This window comes from Coturnix japonica, chromosome 7 (genome assembly GCF_054131305.1).
Source record: "Coturnix japonica strain WE chromosome 7, WE-NBRP24, whole genome shotgun sequence".
NCBI classification, from domain to species: domain Eukaryota; kingdom Metazoa; phylum Chordata; class Aves; order Galliformes; family Phasianidae; genus Coturnix; species Coturnix japonica.
Window position 1 is genome coordinate 19,864,358 of NC_140669.1, and position 22,715 is coordinate 19,887,072.

The window sequence follows — 22,715 nt, forward strand, 5'->3', positions numbered from 1 at the left end:
GAAGGGAAAGACATGCTTAAGAAGAAACAGACTGTCAACAAACTATTTCCTAATACAGCCATTATCAGAGTTAGAAATTGTGTGTTTGGTTCATAATTGTAGAAGTTGTGGAACATTTCTGAGTTCTTCACAAGCATCTTACTAGAAGTTCTAGACGTCACTGCACTCTTGTAGTTATCAAAGAGAGCAGAAACGGACCAGCTACTGCAGCTTTCCTTTAAGCTCAAGCACAGTCATCCAGGCAAATCATAGTAACCCCTTGGTGCTAGGAACACAGATGTCCTTGTACAGTCAAAATCTTAAATCTGGTTAACTTGTGGCTAAGTTACTCTAACAATTTTCAACTGCAGAATTATTTTGTTTCGTTGGAAGAAGTTCTGTTAGTAGTTCAGGAAAAAGTACTTGCCAGCACCAAGGTCTTAGCATAGAAGAAACGTTCACAGCTTTCCTGTTAATGCTCATCTAGGGATACAAAAGAGCATCTGCATGCTTTTCTGTGGGTGCTATGAAGGTTTCTAATTTTAATTTAATTTCTAAAGACAATTTCTAAAGGTCTTTAGTTTTATGGGTATATCAGTAATAAATAGAAACCTGTTAAAATACCTGTATCAACCTTGCCGGTGGCTTTAATCAAAAATCATTTTAGTAGACATACCACAGCAACAAAATCTGATAAATCTCAACACAAGATGCGGAAAATGAACTTACGGAAAACAGTCAAAGATGCTGTAGCAGAGCATTGCCCATGGTAATTTTTAGCCTTAACTGTGTATTTTCCGGTGTCACTCACTGCAGCATTTCGAATCTCAAGAGAATAAGTGTTTTTAGAGCGAGTCACTCTCATATGTGATGAAACAGCAATCTGTAGAGGATAAAATTGTTTCATTAAGATCAGTTCAATGAAGATTCCTAAGTTTTCAAGTGAACATGTTGAACTGGTACTTACAGGTTGATTATTCCTAAGCCATTCAATTTCAGGAGAAGGATCACCAGAAACTTCACAGGTGAACAACACATCTTGTCCTTCATTGACATTTTGAGACTTTGGCTGCATGATAAATGCCGGTTCATTTGAGCGCTCTTTAGAGAAGGTAAGCACATACTGGCATTTAATAATGCCTTCATCAGTTTTACCTTCGCAGGTGAGTATACCTTCATCTTTATTACTAGCCTTTTTGATAGTTAGTGTGTGATCACTTCCAGAAATGCCATATCTGTAATCATCTGAATTTCTTAGCTCCATTCCATTTAGCACCCATTTTACTTCAGAGGCACCAGGAATGTTGGCTTTCAGAGTCACTTTCTGCCCTTCAGACACGGTCATTTGAGTCGAAGAGGTTCTAATTTCTGCTTTCAATTCTTTGACATCTTCAGTAACAATTGACTTTTTAATAACTTCTTCAATTGCTGCTTTTTCTTCAGTTGCAACTGATGATTTCTTCTGGGCAGAAACAGTAAGTACTTTGTCTCCTTTCTCAACTGATTTATGAGTTTCTGATACACTTCGCACCTGGGAATGGATGTTTTTAAATACTTGGCCGGTAAACTGGAAGTTAGTTTTTGTAATACCTCCTTCTCCCATAATTTCACAAGTATATTCTCCTTTATCGGATTCTGTGAGGTCGTGGATTCTGAGCTCATATGTGCCATCTGCTGCATAGTGAAATTTGAAATGATGGTCTTCTTTCAGTTTTTTGCCATCCTTGTACCAAGCCACTTCCCTGACACTTAAAACACTACTTTCAACTGCGCAGGATAACTTTACCTTATCTCCAAGGGTTTCTGCTTTCAGTTGCTCCTTTATCTTTGGAGGAGAAGCAGTTGGTAATTGTACTTTTTCTGCTGGTGCTATTTTGTCTCCAGGTGGTGACTTGGCTTTTGAGGGGGTACTGATGGGTTCAGGAGATTTCACTCGCTTAGGAGACTTAACTGGCTCTGGAGACTTTACACGAGGCTCAGGAGATTTGATTCTTGGAGGTGACGTAATTGCTTTTTCAGGGATTCTTTTCCTTTGAATGGTCAAAGTGAAGTGCGCTTCCTGTCTTCCTTCAGAGTTTTCCACCACAACGGTGTAACTTCCTTCATCTGAAATCTGGACCAAAGAAATTTCAAAAGTAGACTTGTACTGCGTCCGTGTTATTTGGAAGCGCCTGGAAGAAACAATAGGTTGACCAGCGCGGACCCATGTTATTGTTGGTGCTGGTTCACCGTCAACGTCACAGGAAAATCTTGCAGTCTCGCCTTCAGAAACTGTGATTGACCGTGGTTTTGTAAGGATCGTTGCTGGCAGAGTGCTCTTAAATGCCTTGTGTACAGTCCTTTCTTCCAGTGATTTTTCTTCAGAGGCACTGATCTTTTCTTCAGAAGAAGCGTGGTGTTCATATGATAAAAGCGACTCTCTTGTTGCTGACACTTCTGATTTGACCTCTCTTACTGAGGAACTCGCTTCTGTAGCAGATGCTTTCTTAAATGATGAGACTGCATATGCCTCTGTTCTTGTCAGGTCAGGTAAAATTGACCTTGGTACTTCTTCATCTCTCCGCTGGGAAGAGTATGTAGTGTAATCTCCTCCAGTAACATCTAGCGTTGCATAATCAGAACATTCACCTTTGTAGTTTGTGCATACAGCCCTGTACGTTCCACTGTCATCAATATGACAGTCAAGAATCTCCAGTGTTAATACCCCACTGGTATTCGAGAAATGTATCTTACTGCTCTCCTGGAGCTCAATACCATTGTGGTACCACTTCACGTCAGCAGTTGGTTTTGACTGTACATTCAGAATGAACCTGGTGTTATGGCCACATGGCACACGGTGTGAGCGCATTCTCAGGGTGATGCGAGGAGCATGGTCAAGGGTGAAAGGCTGTTGAGTTAGGACTTCGTATTTCCTTTCCATAGTTTTCTGTGTTTTCAAAGCGGATTTCATGGACTCATATCGAGAAAAAATGTCAAATCTTGCCATCCTCTCAAACCGAGAGAGCGATCTTTCAGTAGAAACTGGGCTAGGTGAACGCGGTCGAGTTCTCTCTGGTGTTGGGGATCTTCTTTCACTTTCCTTGGGAGGTCGTGAGCGGGGTCTAATTAATTCAGATACAGGGCGCATCAACTCAATGTAAGTTGGAGAAAGGGATCTTCTCCTCCTTAGTAATCTGGAAGGAGGTGAAAATTCCCTGTGGACATGTTGCACCATTTCTATTTCTTCTTCTTCTTCTGATGTGATCTCAGTTATTTCTCTTTCCCTCCTTCTCCTCAGTCTGCTCTTTTCCTCCTCTGCCATATATTCCAGCTCACTCTTGTACTCAGAGAGTCGTTGAGTAGCACCGACAGGACGGAGCAATTCTTCATCCTCTCTTTCAGCCATTATTCTTTGCTTTTGTTTGGGGGGTCTGTAGGCAGCCCTGTCATAGCGCTGACGAAGTTCTGCATAGCTTGCGCTTGTGTCAGCTTTAGTTGGGATATGGTAGCTGGAATACCTCATCTCTCTCTTTCTTTCTTCCTCTGATTGGACCTGTGCTCCTGCAGTTGAATACCGAAGCGCAGACAGCTCAAAGCGTGGGGGGCTTCTACTTGGTGGGGAAGCAGAAAAGCCTAGCTCGAGCTCTTCCTCAAGGCGCAGTCTTTCCTCTTCAGTTCTCTTCATGGCTAAATAGTCCTCGATTGGCAGGAGTAATTCCTCATCAGATAAATCACCGAGTGACCGCCTCCTTGGCCTGTAGTAATATTCATAATCTGGAGATGGTGTACGCCGACGTGCCGGTCTCACAGTTTCGAGGTCATCTTGTGTTAGCTTCGGTATGCGCCACTTAGGCTTATACTGATCAGAAATGCGTGGCAGTGGCATCACGTAGAATTGCTCCCACCTGGAAAGACGTATGCGTTTCTGGCGTTTCTGAACAGTTCTCTCAAGTTTTCCTGGCATTTCATACTGGTCTCGCAGCCTCTTGTACCATTTCATATCTGACAGAGGCACAAAGTGTTTAATGGTCTGATCTTCCTCAAGAGTAGTGCGCACATGTTTGCGAGGCTCTGGAACCTCATATGGCATACGAAGTTTTCTTTCTTCCTTCTTTTCTTCTTTCTTGATTTCATATTCACCTTTGACAGTCTTAGTGCTGACAGCTGGTTTGTATAAAATAGCAGCTTCTCTGAGAGCCTCTTGTGCAGTTTGTGTCAATGGAACAGCTTCAACCCCAGAAAGGATCTCTGCCATTCTTAAGGTCTTGTCAATTTGCCTTTGTACGTGCTTCTCCCGCTCTTCTTCAGTCTTGTACTCACGCTTGACATATTTCAAGCGTTCGACTTTTAGATAAGCCTGACAGCTTGTAGATCCAGCGCTGTTTGTAGCAGTAACTCTGTAATAACCGCTGTCTTCTGGTAAAGTATCTCTTATATGCAAAGCATAGTAATCTAAGCCTTCATGAATTATATCAAAGTTAGGACCAAGGGATAGAGGTTGACCGTCTTTCTCCCACATCAGTGTCGGTTTTGGAATACCAGATACCCTGATCTCAAAACTGACACTTTGGCCTTCTTGGCATTCGGCATTGGCCAGCAGTCTTTTAAACATTGGCCTCAGTGTAGTATCTGCTGGAGGTGGATGTGGAATCACAGTTAGCTTAGCTTTGCAGCTGTCTTCCCCATATTTATTGCGTGCTACAATACTGTACTCCGCATCGTCCTCTTCAGTGACTTTATTGATGATGAGCTGGTAAAGACCTTTGTCTGATTCAAAAGTATACTTATCGTCATCACCAGGCTTGATTCTCTGGCCCGACTTGAACCACGTTAAGCGAGGTTCTGGGTGGACTGTTATAGTTACACCAAACCTGACATTTTCTCCAACGTATGCAGTGCGATTATACAAAGGCAAAGTAAATTCTGGTGGGTGCTCTAGAAGCCTCATTGCATCAACTCGGCGTTTCACTTTCCTAACAGCTCTACATCTGTAGTGCTCAGACATTTCTCTCACACCTTTAACAAAAAGTTCTGCATAAGAGCTGTCTTCACCGTAGTCGTTTATAACCTTGCATCTGTATGTCCCATCATCTGATTTAGAAACATCTTTGACATACATCGTTGCCACACCTTCTTCATAATTGATTTCATATTTCTCATTGTTTTCTAGTTGCCTCATACCAAAGTACCAGGTGACCTGTGTGGACTGATCATAGTTTTCAATCTTACACACATATTTGGCATGCCCTCCTTCTTCTGCAGCAGCGTGGTTTATCTGCCCAGCAAGGGGACCGATGTCTATTGGAGCAACTTTAACTTTAGCCACTGTTACACCTTTCTGAGATCTAATTGCACCTCCACAGGAAATACGGGCGACTGACACAACTGTGTTCCACTCCTTCTTTACTAGAGTGTGGTAGTAACGCCTGTGTCTTAAGGTCTTGATGGTTTTAGTGCTGGTCTTCTCTGTTTTCTGTTTAAGCCATGTGTGATTAAGTGCTTCAGCAGCTGTCATTCGAGCTTTTCTTTCCTTTACTAACAGGCGATCGATGAAGTCCATGGCCTCAATGCTTATGTCTTTGAATGCTTCATCATCAAAATTGTATTCAGCATTTAGAATATTTTCAATAACTTGTTGATTTGTTTCAGCAATGAAAGGATTAATGCCGCTCAGAAGTATGTATGTTAGAGCGCCAACTGACCACATGTCAGTTGCTGTGCTGACCAAATCATGGTGATGTACTTCAGGTGCATAATATTCAGGCGAACTGAACTGGAGTCTAAAGCTGTCTCCAGGCTTCAGTTGTCTGGCTTGACCAAATTCGACAATTTTAACTACAGAGCTCCTTCTTGTGAAATAAATAATATTGTCTGGTTTGATATCAAAATGTCCAATGCTGTGGCGATGTAAAAATTCTAGTGCATCACAGACCTGGCGTACATAACTCACTATTTCTCTTTCATTCAGTTCAAATGAAGCTGTGCTGATTCTTTCAAAGATGTCAACTCCCGAAATGAATTCAAAGATCATGACCAGTTCTTCTAGGCTCTCAAATGACTCATGAAGATACAAGATATTTCGGTGCCTAGCAATGTTTAGAATAGAAATTTCTTTCTTTACCAAAACTTGGTCAGCACCTTTTACTTTGACAAACTTAGCCAGGTAAGTCTTCTTTGAAACTGCCTCAACACAGCGGTGTGCAATGCCAAACTGCCCACGTCCAAGCTCTTCTGCAATCATGTATTTGTCATAGAGTTCCTTCGTAGAGTAGTGAGCAGCTTTAGCTGTGGTGACTTCTCTGGTCTCATCAACCTCTTCATCGTAGTTCATTACTCTAGTCTTATCTTCCTTTGTTATAATTGGATCAGTAGGTTCAGAAGGCTGGCTTTGGCCAAACTTGTTTTCTGCAATTACACGGAATTGATAGGTGGTCTTGCCAAATAAGTTCACTACTGTATATCGTGTATCACGAGCTTGTGCAACACGAATCCATCGCTCTGCTGTTGTAGCACGTTTCTCAACAATGTAGTTTATGATCCTGCTCCCACCATCAGTAGCTGGTTCAGTCCAGGTTAAGTTGACTGAATCCCTTGAAATGTCACTTACTTTCAAACCTCTTGGTGGATCAGGCACATCAGCTACATCTAATTCAACTGTTTTTTGATCAATTCCAAATCTGTTTTTGGCACAAACAATGTAAAAGCCTGCGTCTTTTCTGTCAACACCATTTGGGAAAACAAGACATGTGAATGATCTTGTAACAATGACTTGGTAATGTCCATTAGTATCAATGAGATCTTGTCCCTTCTGCCATGTGATCACGGGGGGAGGCTTGCCACTGAATGGGATCTTGATGCTCACTACTTCCCCTCGGAGAGCGTGAACGGCTCCCATACCTTCCAGGTTTTTGGGCAAGTGAATCTTTGCAGGAACTGGAACAAAAAGAGAAAGAAAAAAACAACACATGAGCAAAAGCACCTGAGAAGAGCATCAATAATCTAACCACTCAAAATTTAAAGAGAACGTGTCTCGGGAATCAAGACCCTTCATTTACCTTCAACATCCAAAGAGGCAGTGCCAGACACTGATCCTCCTTGATTTGTAGCTCTAACTTGATATACTGTGGCGTCATCATCTGTTACATTTGTAATGATTAGCTGGTGGTATCCACCCTTGAATTCCTGTATTTTGATCTTTTCACCATCTGACATGATCTCTTTGCCCTGCCTGTACCATTTGACGATTGGTTTAGGATGACCAGTAACTTTGCAGACAAATGTGGCATTAGCTTGAAATTTCACATTCAGATTTCTGAGTTCTTCCTTGAAATGTGGAGCTTGAATTGGTACATCAGATTTTGGAATGACTGGTTGTGATACCTCACTCCACTCGCTTTCGCCACCTAGATTTTCACATTTTACACGGAACTCATATTCAAGGCCTTCAATAAGGTCTTTCACAGAGTATACGGTTTCACGAATTTCATCTGTTGTTACAGAAATCCACTTGTTTTGTTTCTTCTCACGCTTCTCGAGATAGTATGTTCTGATCTTTGCACCTCCATCACTCGCAGGTGGCTTCCATGAGACAACACAAGAATCTTTTGTGACAGCACTTGCTACTGGCTGACCAGGTTGTCCTGGTTTTTCTGTAAAGAATAAAAAGATTGAAACATTGAAGTGAACTTTCCGTAGCAATTACAGAGGCATACTGAACTGGATATTCAGTGTGCACTTACCAAATGGAGGCTTCATAATGACAACTGATGAGACTTCCAGTGCTTCGCTAATTCCATATGTATTCTGAGCAGAAACACGGAAATAATAGCCTGCGTTTTCAGTTAGATTAACAATTCTACAAGTTGTGCCTGAAATGCTTGAAGACACAAGTTCCCATTCTGCTCCTTCCTTGGCTTCACGTTTCTCTATGATGTAATTTGTTATCATGGCACCTCCATCATCTTCTGGTGGTTTCCAGCTAATCACTACGGAGTTCTTCAGTACAGATTCTATAACGATTGGCCCTTCTGGTTTATCTGGCTTATCTGTGAAACAGAAAGCAGTGTCTTTTTAGTTCTTTCTTTCTTTTGCCACTCAGTATTTTAAAAAATATTCCACAAATACACAGAAAATAGAATTATTTACCTTGTATTTCCACATTGAGTACAGTGTCAACTGTTCCAAATGTGTTGCTGAGTTGCACTTTGTACTTCCCAGCATGAGTTTTGTGCTGGACATTCTTAATTGCAAGATGAGTATAATGCTCTGTGTTCTCAATAGTGACTGATTCTGATCCTCTCAGAGGTTTGTTGCCATGGAACCAAGTTATCGCTGGTACTGGTCGGCCAATATACATGACGTGAAGGCGGAGAGTGCCACCAGCACCAGCATAATATTTCTCTTTCAATGGGAAGCCAGGGTGGAACTGAGGAGAAGCCTGCAACAGCAGCTTGCCACTAGTTTCAGTTTCTCCGACATCATTGGTAGCCATACAAGTGTAGAGACCTTCATCCTCTTGTTCATCTGTTAATACTGTCAGCGTGTGGTTGCGTCCATCAGATGACATTTTGTATTTTCGACTTTGCACCAACTCTTTGCCAAAGCGGTACCATTTAATATCAGGAAGAGGTCTCCCAACAATCTGGCATGTCAGCTGAGCTGCTTCACCCAGTTTAGTTGTAACATCCTGCATTTCCTTTCTTATGGCAGGTGCTTCTCCAGCTAAAAGAAAGAAAAAATAAAAATAATGATAACTAATCCAAAATATTCCTCTATTATTATGTTACTGAAATGTAACATTCATTTACACTTGTGCCTCTTACATGTGAACAGTTGGACTGTGCCTTAGGACAGTCATGTTGGCAAATAATTTGTAAAGCATATTCAGTGTGGCACTGTGGTATATGACACACGAGATCACAGCAGTATTGCAGCAAATTCAACAGTGTATTTTTTACTTACACGTTAATTTAGTTTTCACTGCCATAGCAGTCCTTCGGGGTCTGCTGAGGCCAGTCTGGTTTTCTGCAAAAACACGGAATTCATATTCGGTGGCCTCCAATAAGCCTCCTACTGTAAACTGTCTGTCCTTGATGAGTTCTTTATTGCATTTTTTCCAGGTGCTTTCTCCAGACTGTCGATATTCAACCCAGTAGCCAAGGATCTCTTTGCCACCATCACTTTCAGGTCGTTCCCATTCTATTGTAATGCTGTCCTTGGATATTGAAGTGATCTCAATTTCTCCAGGTTGGCTTGGTTTGTCTGAAAATTGCAAGATATACAGAAATTAAATTCTTTTCCAAATTACTAAATTGTTCTTCACAAGATCTATTAATGCAAACATTTTCTTACCAAATGGATCCTTGCATATGACTGGTTCAGAAGCAGGACTTGCTTCACTTTCACCAATTTCATTTTGAGCAACAACACGGAACTGATATTCAGCGTCTGGAACAAGTCCTGTGACTGTGTACATTGTAGTAGTGATCTGCGTTTTGTTATGCCGGACCCATTTTTCTGTAGATGTTTCTTTACGTTCAATGTAGTACCCAGTTACACGAGAACCACCATCATCTTTAGGTCTGGACCAGGACAAGTTAACTGAACTCTTTGTGACATCAAGCACTTCAGGCGGGTTGTTTGGAGGCTCTGGAGGATCTGAAAATAATGACAAGAACGTAATTAGTAGAAATAATAAGACCATAGCATTCAACTATATGCTCATTCTATTTCACTTGTGGAAGCGTATTGTAGTAAGTAAGCAGTAACCATTACAAAAAGTTTTAAAAAATATAAAATGGGGACTTACTCAGAGGTGTCTTTGGTACTGCTGGTTCTTCAGATTTGAGAGATTTGCTAATGCCAAAATGATTTTCTGCAGAAACACGGAAGTGATATTCCACGTTTTCTTTTAGACCTTTCACTACCAGTGATGTTCCTTTTACTCTAGAATCAACAGTGTACCAGGCAGCCTTTGGTACTTCTCTTCTCTCGACAATATAACCTAGTATATCTGCCCCGCCATCGTCTGCAGGAGGTCTCCAGCTTACTCTGACAGAACGGGCTTGTATATCGTCATACTCAAGAGGCCCTTCTGGTGGATTTGGAATGCCAATCACTCTGACTTTAATATACACAGCTTTCTTGCCACACTTGTTTTCAAGTGCCAGATCATAGGTGCCAGAATCTTCTCTTTCTGCATCTTTGATCACAAGTTCTGTGTGAGTTTCGGAAGTTGCAATCATGGCCCTCTTGCTGATATCCTGTCCTTCTTTTGTCCATTTGCATATCGGGATGGGCTTACCCTTAATGGGTATTGTAAGCCTGATAACTCCACCTTGTCTTACCATGAGACCTTCCTGATATTTTTCATCAAGTTCATAGTCAGGATATTCTGTAAAGAAAATCAACATCTCAGGCAATATGCATTTTACAGGCAAATGCTTTAGCTAAATACTTCTTTAGGACAGCTTTCAGTAGGATTTAAGATGTGAAGTGTCTTACCAAGCATTTCTGTTATTTTGACCGTTCCTGGCACTTCAGCAGGTTCTCCTGGCCCACCAGCATTACAAGCTAGCACACGGAATCTGTACTCTGCACCTTGTGGTAGGTGTGTCAAAGTGTATTCACGAATCTTGGTGGGAGTGGTATTACATTTGGTCCATTCAAATTGATCTACCTTCTGCATCTCAATTAAGTAGCCAGTGACTTTAGAGCCACCTTCATCTTCTGGTGGACTCCAAGCCAGAGAGACAGATGTTCTTGTGGTGTCAGTGACTCTTGGATTCTGAGGTTTCCCTGGAGGAGCTGGAAGAGAAGACCATATGAGGGCTCAGTAAGATCTTCTTTATGAAGATTTAAAACACGTAACTTCCAGCATACAATTCGTATGAAGTCATAGGATTTATACAGGGAAACTTGGAATAAAAGATTTTCACAAATGTTTTTCTTGGTTTCTTCCAGTCAGACTCCCATCTGCTCTTCATAAATGTACACAGGTAAATTTCCAAATTACCAGAAAGAGTGACTTTCAGTAGGATCATTCCATTCTGCCATAATATGCTTAGCCTACGTAGGAAATAACTTACCAATTGGATCCCTGGCAACAACAGACTTGGAAGGACGACTAGGTTTCCCAGCACCTCTTGCATTGATTGCTGTAATGCGGTGTTCGTATTCCAATCCTTCAACCAACCCAGTGGAACGATATCGAGTCATAGTGACTGGAACTTTATTTGCACGAATCCATCTATCTGCTCTCACTTCCTTGCGTTCTACAATATAACCAGTAATCTGTGAGTCACCATCATCATCTGGAGGATGCCAAGTTAACGTCATACCATCTCGAGAGACATCAAACACTTCTGGAGTGCCAGGAGGGCCAGGGATACCTGTAAAAAGAGAACACAGACTTACTGAAAATAGCATCAAATCATTTTACACAGAGAAATATGCAATGTACTATGAGTGATAACATAGTATCAACATCATATCAAATTTGATTTTAATAAAAAAATATAAAACTAATTTACAAACGAGGCCAATGAAATAATCCTGCAAATTTTCAGTAATGGTAGGTAGATAGCTAACAGTAGATCTAAGCATAAAGTCCATGCTTACTGTCCATGTTCTCTGTGGTGCATTTGCAATACCTAAATACCTTTATGAATGAGGATTTTCCCCAGAAACATACGAAGGCTACAGTGTACCATAATGCATCCCATTATTTGGCAAAATAAAGTAGCAATGTTTAGGATAATCTCATCTATGTGTGCCCACATAAACCATTTAAATGTGCATATTTTATCCTTAAAGGTAGACTTACGAATTCTGCTCTTGCATTCTATAATCTCAGATTGCAGGTAAGATCCAATTCCGAAACGGTTTGTAGCAGCCACACGGAACACATATTCTGCACCTTCAACAAGCCTGGTGAATTTGTATGTTGTTCTGGTTACTGACTCTGAAACTGGCAGCCATCCGGGGCGGTGAGCATCACGCTGCTCTACCACATAGCCACTAAGTGTAGCTCCACCATCCAGCTCAGGTGGCTCCCAGGAGATGGTTACGTAATTTGAATCAATTTCATCAATTCGGATAGGTCCAACAGGTGGCCCAGGTTTGTCTATGAGAAATAAAATTAAGAGCCACAAAATAAGGTTGAGAGAAGAAATTATATCGGTGGGAGCAAAGTTCAGACAAAAAAAGATGATGGACAATTACTTTCAGAAGTTCTTACCAAGGATTATAACTTTTATTGTATCAGTAACTGTTCCAGTTGTGTTCTTCAGTTCAAGTATATACTCTCCAGTGTCATGAATGGTGGTCTCGCGCACTGTCAGTTTAGTCATTTTGGCAACGGTCTCCATTTTGATGCGTTCTGATTCTTTTAGTTTAGCACCAGCCAAGAACCAAGACGCAGCAGGAGGTGGCCGTCCTTCAATTGGAATAGCTAACTCAATGGGCTTGCCAGCAGGTACATGAATTGTCTTCTGAGGTATTCCAGCAAGGTCAATTGTTGGCAGAACTAAGCAAAGAAAAAAATACATTGATATTCTCAGTATCTGCTTTATAAATATTGCATTGATTTGGTGCCAGTTTCACACTGTTATTTTCAGCAGTAGATGCTTACCTTTTTGGTCCTGTACTGTTACTGCTGTGACAATCTCTCGTGGTTCTGAAACACCCTTCTGATTCTGTGCTCTGACCCTGAACAAGTACTGTTCACCTTCATTGAGAGAAATAATTGTATGTTCATAGATGGTAGGCTTTACTGTCACTACCTTCAGCCATCTTTCTGTTCCAGCTTTGCTGGCCTCAATAACATAGCCAGTCAATCTGCTGCCACCATCATGTGCTGGTTTCTCCCAAGCAAGAGTAACAGTTGATTTGGTGGTGTCAATCACTTCAAGTTTTTGTGGTACCATAGGTACATCAGATACTAATACTGCATCAGATGTTTCACAAGCTTCACCAATGCCATAAATATTTTCTGGCAGTACTCTGAAATAATACAAAGCTCCTTCCAGAAGTCCAGTAACTCTGTAAAATGTCTTGCTGCATTTAGTAGTGACAGTCTTGTAAGCTCTCATGGAAGCTTCACGTTTCTCAATTATATAATTGCTGACGGGGGCTCCACCATCAATAGCTGGAATGTCCCAAGTAAGTGTTACAGAATCTCTTGACACTTCCTTAATTCTCACTGTAGCTGGTGGACCGGGTGTATCTAAACCAAAAAGAAAATATTAGCTTTTTTCTTTGGGATCCTTTCCACAGATTGAGTTCTGAATTAAAACAAAACAAAACAACAATAATTTTTTTATTATTTTTTTTTTTAAAGGTTTTCATTTATAACTGGGATTGTTTAGTCTGGAGAAAAGGAGGCTCATGGGAGACTCATTGCTCTCTACAGCTACATGAAAGGAGGTTGTAGTGAGGTAGGTCTTGGAATCTTGTTCCAGATAACAGCAATAAAATAAGAGACAGATATAGAATAAGAGGCAGTGGCTTTAAGTTTTGCCAGGGGAGGTTCAGGTCGGATTTTAGAAGGAGCGGTAATGCATTGGTACAGGGTGCCCTGGGAGTGGTGGAATCATTATCCCAGGAGGTTTTCAAGAAAATGGTAGATGATTTCAAGAAAATGGCACACATGCTTTAGAGGGCATGGTGGTGGGATTAGATGATTTCAGTGGTCTTTTCCCACCTTAATTATTCTACAATTGTAGCACAGCTTTAGAACTTCACATTTTCCTCTATTTCTTTGACTTCTCAAACTATCTCATGCTGTTTAAAACTACTTTTTATTTAGAAATGACTGAATTTCTTACTCATCAATAACATGCACCATGAGTAGTCTAATAACCATATTTTATAATTGTAGTAGTACTTACCATACACTTTCACAGGAATAGTTGCTGATTTTTTTCCTGATTGATTTTCAGCTTCAATGACATACTTTCCAGCATCATAGCGGTTAACTTTATCCACAATAAGTAGAGTGTAGCTGTCCGTAGTATCAATAATGCCTCGACTTACAAGGTCAACACCCTGCTTGCTCCATGTGATTACAGGAGTGGGTCTGCCAGACACAGAGACCATTAGACGCAGGGAACCACCAGCTCTCACTGTTACTGTCTTCCTCAGGTCATCAGCAAGCTCAAGCTCAGGTTTTTCTGATGAAGGGTGCAAGAAACATGAAATGAATTAATTTTTTAGTAGTTTTGAAAGAAAATAGAATTATTCTTTAAAATACACACTGAATTCTTCAAATTACCTATTCTTTCCACAGGTTCTATTTCTGCTGACAATTCACTAAATTCACTCATACCATTCACATTTGTAGCAGCAACTCTAAATTGGTATTTCTGGGCTGTTTTAAGACCAGTTACGGTGAACTCAGCATTCCTCAGAGTGGGAGTCGTATGAGGTCGGTACCACTGTTCAGTACCTTCTTCCTTCATTTCAAGAACATAGCCTAAGATGTCAGCACCACCATCATATGTGGGCTTTGACCAGGCTAAACTTATGCTGTGCATTGTAGTGTCCACAACTCTTGGAGCTGAAGGTGCTGCAGGAGTATCTTTGAAAAACAAGAAAACATTTCACATTGATTAAGGGAACATTTTACAGTTAAAAATCGTTTATCAACAGTAAAAGCTGGGAAATGCATTTAAGATGAATTACAACTGCTTCCAAATTTTTTCAAATACTGCCTAGTTCAGTGAGTTCCTAGGTCTTCCTGAGTATCCTAGTCAAAGCATGAATTTGGGTTTATGCTCCATTATTATAAGTAAATGTTAAAATATGTTTTAAATGTGGCAACTTACATGATGGTTCCTTGCATAACATATACTGTGAAGCTTCACTAGGCTCACTGTTCCCAGCAGCATTCACTGCAGTGACGCGGAACTGGTACTGACCACCTTCCATAAGACCAGTAACTTTCAGTCTGGTATCATAAATCGTGTAATCTCTGTTCACTCGTGTCCAGCGCAGACTTTTCCTTTCACGTTTGTCTACAAGATAGTCCTTAATCTCACTGCCACCATCTGATTCTGGTTTTGTCCACTGAATTATGATGTGTTCCTTGCCAACACTCACTTCTTCGGGAGTACCAGGCTGTGTTGGGATAGCTGTTGGTTTTAAAAATGAGGGGAAAAACATAATTTTACGTATTGTTTACCTATGACAGACATTCCACACATTCTGACACAGAATGGAAGGTAGTAACACTCACTGAAAGCATTCCTGGCAATGACAGGTTCTGTTTCAAGTGGAACACCTGGCCCATATTTGTTGACACCTCTGACACGGAAGATGTACTCGTTATTTTTAATAAGTTTTGTTACCACACATGACAATGTCTGGCATTCGGCCTCAACAATAACCCAGTGAAGTCTGCTGGTTTCACGCCTTTCTACAATGTAGTGAGTGATTTGTGCACCTCCATCCTCCTCGGGGATATTCCACGCCAGAGTGCACTTCTCTTCAGTTATTCTGCTAACTGTGATTTTTCCTGCACATGGACCTGGTGAATCTGGGTAGAGGTAGAAATAAGTGTTATTATTAGAAAACAAAGAAAAAATTATCTCTTCTTTTATTCAGAGACACTGGTGTTTTTGTTTTTAATATACAATAAGCACGAACATTAATCACAGAAAACATACCAAGCACTTTGACAAGAACAGAAATTTGCTTTGTCCCACTGGCATTTTTCACTGTTAGAGTATATTTTCCACTATCATTTCTGTCACAGAACTTGATAATTGCAATGGCTCGTTTGCTGGTGTATTGCAGAGATATCTTTTCACACAGGTCCAATTCCTTATCGCCTTTGGACCAGAAGACTTTTGGTTCTGGTTTCCCACCAATGGCTGCATCAAGAACAAGGTCAGATCCAGCCCTAATGGTCACAACTTCTCCTTGCAATCTAGCATCGAGTTCAGCCTTTGGTGGTGCTGTCACAGGAAAAAAAAAAAAAAAAAAGAAAAAAAAAAGAAGAAAATAAAATAAAAATTAAATTACAAACTGCACAACAGTATTAAAAAATGGAATTCCACATATTTAGTTGTTCCAAATGAATATTTCTTACAGTATTCATCTTTGCAAATGACAGCACCAGTTGATTCAGATCCTTTGCTAATCACACCAGCTGCGTTCTTTGCTAGTACACGGAATTCATATGCTTCATCTTCACCAAGAGCTGTCACTGTGAAGAAGTTTTCTGAGACAATGGTATAATTGCATTTCAGCCAGCGTCCATCACCAGATTCATTATATGGTTTCCGCTCTATAATATATCCAATAACTTTACTTCCACCATCATAAAGTGGTGGTGACCAGCTCAGGGACACTGTAGATCTGGTGACATCCGTTACTTCTGGCCGTCCTGGTGGATCTGGAGGAATAAAACAGAAAATGAGAAATGCAGTTCTATTTTAACTTAATTTACAAAACAACTATTGGAAGTAATACTTACCAACTGGATTTTGAGCCACAACGGGTCTGGAAGCTTCACTAGCTTTGCTAACACCTGCAGCATTTAGAGCATAGGTTCGGAATTGATATTCTAGGCCTTCCACCAGCCCAGTGATTTTGAAGTTGCATTCACAGCATGGCACTTTGTTTTCCTTCACCCAAAGGATGGTGTTGCGCTCTTTCTTTTCAACCCAATATCCAATGACTTTGCTGCCACCATCATGATAGGGTTCCTCCCAGCGAATTGCCATGGCATTTGCAGACACGGAATATACTTCTGGCCTTGAAGGTGGGCTTGGTGGGACTGAATACAAATGGGAGGTTGGGAAAGTATTAGTTATTTATATAGTTATATATATATATATATATATATATATATACACACACACACACACACAGAGCAGTTAGAGAACAGCCTAAAAATAAAAATGTTTCACTTACCAAATGGATGTTCAGCTACTACTGTTTTTGATTCAAGTGGTTTGCTGACTCCAAATCTGTTTTCTGAGCTTACTCGAAAACTGTATTCCTGGTATTTTGTGAGACGGGTGACTTTGATCTGTGTACGTTTTACACTCGAATTTACCAGTTGCCATGCTGTTGTTCCGGATTCACGCTTCTCTACAATGTAGTTTGTAATATCACTGCCACCATCATCCTCAGGTTCTTTCCAGGTCAACATACAGGATTCAGCAGAGACAGATGATATTTCAATTGGGCCAGTGACTGGACCTGGCCGTCCTATGACTACCACTGTGACAGTAAATGTTTTCACACCAGCAGTGTTTTCAAGTGTAAGGTAGTATTTCCCAGAGTCACCTCTCATACTGTCCTTTACAGTCAGTGTGGTTCTGTCTTTCGTTGTCCTTATGGTAACTCTCTCAGTTTCTTTCAGCCTCATCTCCTCAAGTTTCCATGTCACTTTTGGAGCTGGGCGGCCACTAATTGGTATATCAATAGTAAAAGTGCTTCCAGCTTTGCATGTTATGAGTTGTCTGCTTATTTCACTGAGGTCTGCTGTTGGTTCAATCTGTGGCTCTTTAATAATAACAGAAGAGAAAGCTTCTCTTGGCTCACTGTAGCCAGCATCATTCTTTGCCTTGACCCGGAACTCATATTCAGTGTTTTCCACAAGGCCTTCAACAGTGAAAGTAAGCTGTTTGGTTTGACCAGCTGGAATCCATTTGTCAGCGCCTTTCTGTTTCATTTCAAGAAGGTATCCAGTAACACGACTACCACCATCATGGTCAGGTTTAAGCCAAGCTAAAACTACAGAAGATTTGGTAGTATCAACGATATCTAGTCTCTTAGGTGGAGCAGGCTCTTCAGTGGCAACAACTGGTTCTGTCAATTCACAAGGTTCACCTATGCCATATTCATTTTCTGCTGACACTCGGTAGTAATATGGGACACCTTCTGCCAGATCAGTGACCTTAAAGATTTGTCGAGTGCATTTTGAACTCACCACTTGCCAGCTACGACGGCTTGCTTCCCGTTTTTCCACGATGTAGTGATGAATACGTGAGCCTCCATCCAGCACAGGAGCATCCCACATTAAAGTAATAGATCCTCGGGTCACATCCTTAAATGTAATAGGACCGGGTGGGCCAGGAGTGTCCAAAACCTTGACAGTAAATGTAATAGACTTACTTCCACTGCTGTTTTCCACAGTAAAGACATATTTGCCAGCATCGTTTCTATTGCATTCCTCCACAGTCAATGTGCTAAATGAATCAGTGGTTTGAATGTCAGCACGCAGGCTCAGATTTGCATCTGCTTTGGACCACACAGCAGTAGGAACAGGTCTTCCAGAGAAGGCAATAAATAGGCGAATACTTGCACCTGCTCTTACAATGTGAGTCTGCTTGAAGTTTGCATCAATGTCAATTTCAGGTGCGGAAAGCCTGTCTACAGTTTGGACTGATGCAGGAACTTCACAGCTTTCTCCTTTGCCAGCACCATTGACTGCACTAACTCTGAATTTATAGTGTTCTCCTGCCTCCAGATCAACTACGGTATATTTAGTAGCAAGAACAGTCTCTGCATTGACTTTCTGCCATGTTTCTAGATCAGCTTTGCACATCTCAATAATGTATCCAATTATTTCCATACCGCCATCAAAAACCGGTTTGGTCCATTCTAAGCTTACACTAGTCTTTGATGTATCTGTCACCCTTACAACATTAGGTGCACTAGGTGGGCTAACTGGTTCTCTGCATTTAATTAGCTTTGAAACATCACTTGGAGGTCCAACTCCTGCAGCATTTTCAGCCATGACATGAAATTCATATTCGTTGCCTTCAATAAGACCGGTTACTCTGTATCTGTTCTCAGCAATGGGCCTCTTACTGGACACTTTAACCCAGCGCATGCTCTTCTTTTCTCTCCTTTCTAAAATATATTCATTTATCTCACTCCCACCATCTGACTTTGGTCTGGCCCATGTCAGAGTGATACTGTCTCCTGTTACGTTGGTAGGCTCTGGTGTTCCTGGGGCATCAGGAAGAGCTAAAAGAAAAAAAAAAAAAAAAAAAAAAAAAAAAAAAAAAAAAGAAGAAGAAAAGAAAAAGAAAGGAAAAACATAATTAGAAATAGAAGTTGGTAACTCTACAGTGTTTTCCAGGGAATTAGATGGGAACTTACTGTAAGGTATTTGTGCTACAACTGGATCAGACTCCAATGGTCTGCCAACTCCAAATTTGTTTACTGCAGAGACCCGGAACTGGTACTCATTGCCTTTAATTAATTTAAGTGCAGTGTAGCTGCAAGCTTCACACTTGTCATCAACTAATGCCCACGCAATCCTGCTGGTTTCACGCTTTTCAATGATGTAGTGGGAAATAGAAGCACAACCATCGTTAGCAGGAGGCTCCCACCATAAGGTCACTTTTTCTCCAGTGATGTTTGTGAATCGTATTGGTCCACCAACTTTTCCTGGTGTGTCTGCAAAATAAAAGGTTTGGAGTTATAATTTACCGGCACTTAGAGTAAAATACCGGTATGAAAAATCATATTGAAAGCATTCGGTATGATACCTTGTACTCTGAATGTAATGTCTTCTCGTTTAGTGCCTGATGCATTTTTGGCTTCTACTGTGTACACTCCACGATGATCTCGGGTAGCATCTCTAATGAAGATTGTGCTATATCCAATACCTGTAGTTATTTCTATACTCATAGTTTTTTCAATCTCCTTGCCATCCTTAAACCATGTCACCTTAGGTACTGGTCGTCCTTTGATTAAAGCTTTAAGTCTAATGCTCTCTCCGGCTTTAACAGTTAGGCCTTCAAAGTGCTCAGGGCCAAATTCAATCGTTGGAGCAACTGAAAAAGGAAAATATAGTCTTCTTAACTCAGCAAATATAAAAGATTTATATACAGAATTATGAACTGTAAGCTTATTTTTTCCTGTTAGCACTCTCAGCAACATACTACAACAGATGAAAAATACTAAACTATTTGCTACTAACGTAACAATGATTACGTATGTCTGTCAGGTTTGGGTATTCCATTTAGCTTCTCCTACTTTGGAGCAAAAGCAGAAATTATTCTGAGTTGAGAGGAAGGGGCAGACATATGCTTTTCTCCCCCCTGTGACTGCCCATCTTCCAGAAGGTCTACTTGGCTCCAGTACACAAACACAATTGTGTTATGAAATCTTACCATTTTCATCTCTGGTCATGATATAGCCTGAAGACTGTGAAGGTGGGCTAATAGTACCAATGGCATTTCTTGCAAGCACTCTGAATTCGTATCGATCGCCTGAACTGAGTCCTGTAACTGTATATTGGCATTCACTGACATCAGTAAAGTTACATCTCAGCCACCGGTCTTCACTTCCTTGCCGTTTCTCAATACTGTAGGCCACAATCTTACTGCCTCCATCACGCAGTGGGGGGGTCCATTTAAGAGTGACTGTTTCTCTGGTGACATCAATATAATCAGGAGTACCAGGTGGATCTGAAAGGGGGTAAAAATAATGAAGAATTATTTTTATTACTGTTCACTATATTCTACAACACCAGAATTTTTCTGGGTGACTGGTTATTCACTCACCTACTGGAGAGACTGCCAAAGTAAACTTGCTTGGCTCGCTAGCTCGGCTTAGACCAGCAGTGTTTTCTGCATATACTTGGAACTGGTAATCCAGACCCTCAACTAGTCCCGTAATCCTGTATTCTCTGCTAGATATTAATGCAACATTAACTTTCTGCCACAGAATACTGTTTCTCTCCTTCTTTTCAACATGGTAGCCAATGATCTCTGAACCACCATCATAAGCAGGAGCATCCCAAGCTATGGTCATTCCATCAGCAGTTACATTGTATACAACAGGTTTGCCTGGGGCACCAGGTGTTCTGAATTGATGCTTTGCCACAACATCTGCTGAAACAAGAGGTGGGCTTACTCCATATCTGTTTTCTGCTCGGACTCTAAACTGATATTCAGTGTCTTTAACAAGGTTTGGTACTTTGAAAGTCGTTCTAGCAGCACTCGAACACACCAGCTTCCAGTTCATTTGAGAAGTTTCTCTTTTCTCAATACTGTAGCCAGTAATTTCACCTCCCCCATCATCTTCAGGAGGTTCCCACGACAAAACTACACTATCTGCTTTGACTTCGTCTAGTCTTAAGGGTCCTTTTGGCTTAGATGGTGGACCAAGAGTGATGACAGTGATTGTAAATGTTTTTCTGGAGACAACATTATCAAGAATCAAAGTATATTTGCCACCATGCTCCTTTTTCACATTCTTGATACTTAAGCTTATCTTGTTTTCAGTTTTCTTGAAACGAAGGTGTTCAGTTTCTTTAAGAGGGAGGTTGTCCTTCAGCCAGCTCATTGATGGCTTAGGTTTACCTTTATAGGGCAATTCAATGTGTAGGTTATGCCCAATTCGCACAGTCATTTGACCTCCAGGAATGTCAGAAAGGTCAGCTTCTGGTGTTATTATATGTTCTTTCACTGTAATGGGTCCAACAGTAACACCATCACTCATGCCTTTTTCATTTTTTGCAAAGACTCTGAATTCCATGACAGACAGCTCTTTAAGTTTTTCAGCTTCAAATTCACAGCTCTTGCTTGTGCCTGCATAGGTCCATTCTTTTTCACCCTGTAGTTTCTTTTCAATAACGTAGTCTGATATAATGCTACCACCATCGTAGTCAGGTTTGCTCCAATGCAATTTAACAGAAGTTTTTGTAGAATCTTTCATGGCAAGGTCTTTTATAGGTCCTGGTATGTCCGCAGCTTTCACTGGTTCAGGTGTCTCACAAGGCTCACCCAGTCCAATATCATTTTCAGCAAGAACACGGAAGAAGAATGCAGTCTTTTCTGACAGGTTAGTTAGCTTAAAGGTAGTTTGAGAACACTTCATTGTTACAGTTGACCAGGCCCTCTTTGTAGCATCTCTTTTTTCAACAACATAATTTGTTATTTCAGAGCCACCATTAATGAGAGGTGGCTCCCATACAAGTGTAACTGTGCCACGAGAAACATGCTTAAGCTGTAGCTTCTGGCAGGCAGATGGTGTGTCAAGTACCTTCACATTCACAAATGATGATTTAGGTTCTCCAACTCCATTTTCAATTGTAAGAACATACTTTCCTGTATCATCTCGGGTAACTTGAGGAATAGAAAGTAATGTTGATGATTCTGTGTTCTGTATGATATATTTTTCATCAGTCGCAAGATTTTTGTCACCCTTTCTCCATGTGACAGTTGGAGGAGGTCTTCCTTTGAATGGAATCATTATTTCCACATCTTCACCTGCTTTAGCAATGATAGAAGTCCGAAGGGCAACATCCAGATCAATCTCTGGTGCAACTGTGGAAATAGATAAAAATGAATAATGCACATTTAGAATGTAAAATTTAAAAAAAGCTCCAAAAAATAAAACCACAGAAAAGTTACTGAAAGGTACTGTACCAAGAATATCTTTAGCTTGAACAGGTTCTGTCATTTCAATAGGCTCTCCTTGTCCAGCACAATTTATAGCAGAGACGCGGAAATAGTAATTAATACTTGGCTGAAGGTGGGATACAACATACTCAGTTGTCCTCACTTCTCCCTTAGAGCTGACTATAGTCCATTCTTGTTCTTCACCCTCCCTTTTCTCGACCACATAGCTGGTAATTGGGCTTCCTCCATCATAAGCAGGTTTAATCCAGCCAAGGGTGACAGATGTCTTAGTTGTATCCACAACTTTCAATTTTGTTGGTGAGCCTGGCTTATCTGTAAGTGATAGTTTAAGAAAAGAAAGTCAGAAACAATACATACAGGTAA

At 40.8% G+C, this 22,715-nt stretch overlaps 1 protein-coding gene across 6 annotated transcripts in view; it reads right to left on the minus strand.

Moving 5' to 3' along the window:
* The window catches only part of TTN (titin), a 239,926-nt gene that overhangs the window by 1,947 nt on the left and 215,264 nt on the right, over positions 1 to 22,715 (minus strand). For all 6 annotated transcript variants that reach the window (XM_085552613.1, XM_085552615.1, XM_085552612.1 and 3 more), the window contains 26 exons: positions 22,359 to 22,664; positions 20,490 to 22,256; positions 20,097 to 20,393; positions 19,470 to 19,757; positions 19,078 to 19,377; positions 16,876 to 18,942; positions 16,436 to 16,738; positions 16,049 to 16,354; positions 15,624 to 15,914; positions 15,194 to 15,493; positions 14,784 to 15,089; positions 14,231 to 14,536; positions 13,848 to 14,129; positions 12,590 to 13,183; positions 12,197 to 12,484; positions 11,783 to 12,082; positions 11,046 to 11,348; positions 10,462 to 10,764; positions 9,767 to 10,351; positions 9,310 to 9,615; positions 8,920 to 9,219; positions 8,104 to 8,679; positions 7,698 to 8,003; positions 7,014 to 7,607; positions 947 to 6,891; positions 709 to 862 (listed from right to left, as the gene is read on the minus strand). In XM_085552613.1, coding sequence (XP_085408739.1) covers positions 709 to 862; positions 947 to 6,891; positions 7,014 to 7,607; positions 7,698 to 8,003; positions 8,104 to 8,679; positions 8,920 to 9,219; positions 9,310 to 9,615; positions 9,767 to 10,351; positions 10,462 to 10,764; positions 11,046 to 11,348; positions 11,783 to 12,082; positions 12,197 to 12,484; positions 12,590 to 13,183; positions 13,848 to 14,129; positions 14,231 to 14,536; positions 14,784 to 15,089; positions 15,194 to 15,493; positions 15,624 to 15,914; positions 16,049 to 16,354; positions 16,436 to 16,738; positions 16,876 to 18,942; positions 19,078 to 19,377; positions 19,470 to 19,757; positions 20,097 to 20,393; positions 20,490 to 22,256; positions 22,359 to 22,664 — 17,673 coding nt within the window. The remainder of the gene's footprint in view (positions 1 to 708; positions 863 to 946; positions 6,892 to 7,013; positions 7,608 to 7,697; positions 8,004 to 8,103; positions 8,680 to 8,919; positions 9,220 to 9,309; positions 9,616 to 9,766; positions 10,352 to 10,461; positions 10,765 to 11,045; positions 11,349 to 11,782; positions 12,083 to 12,196; positions 12,485 to 12,589; positions 13,184 to 13,847; positions 14,130 to 14,230; positions 14,537 to 14,783; positions 15,090 to 15,193; positions 15,494 to 15,623; positions 15,915 to 16,048; positions 16,355 to 16,435; positions 16,739 to 16,875; positions 18,943 to 19,077; positions 19,378 to 19,469; positions 19,758 to 20,096; positions 20,394 to 20,489; positions 22,257 to 22,358; positions 22,665 to 22,715) is intronic.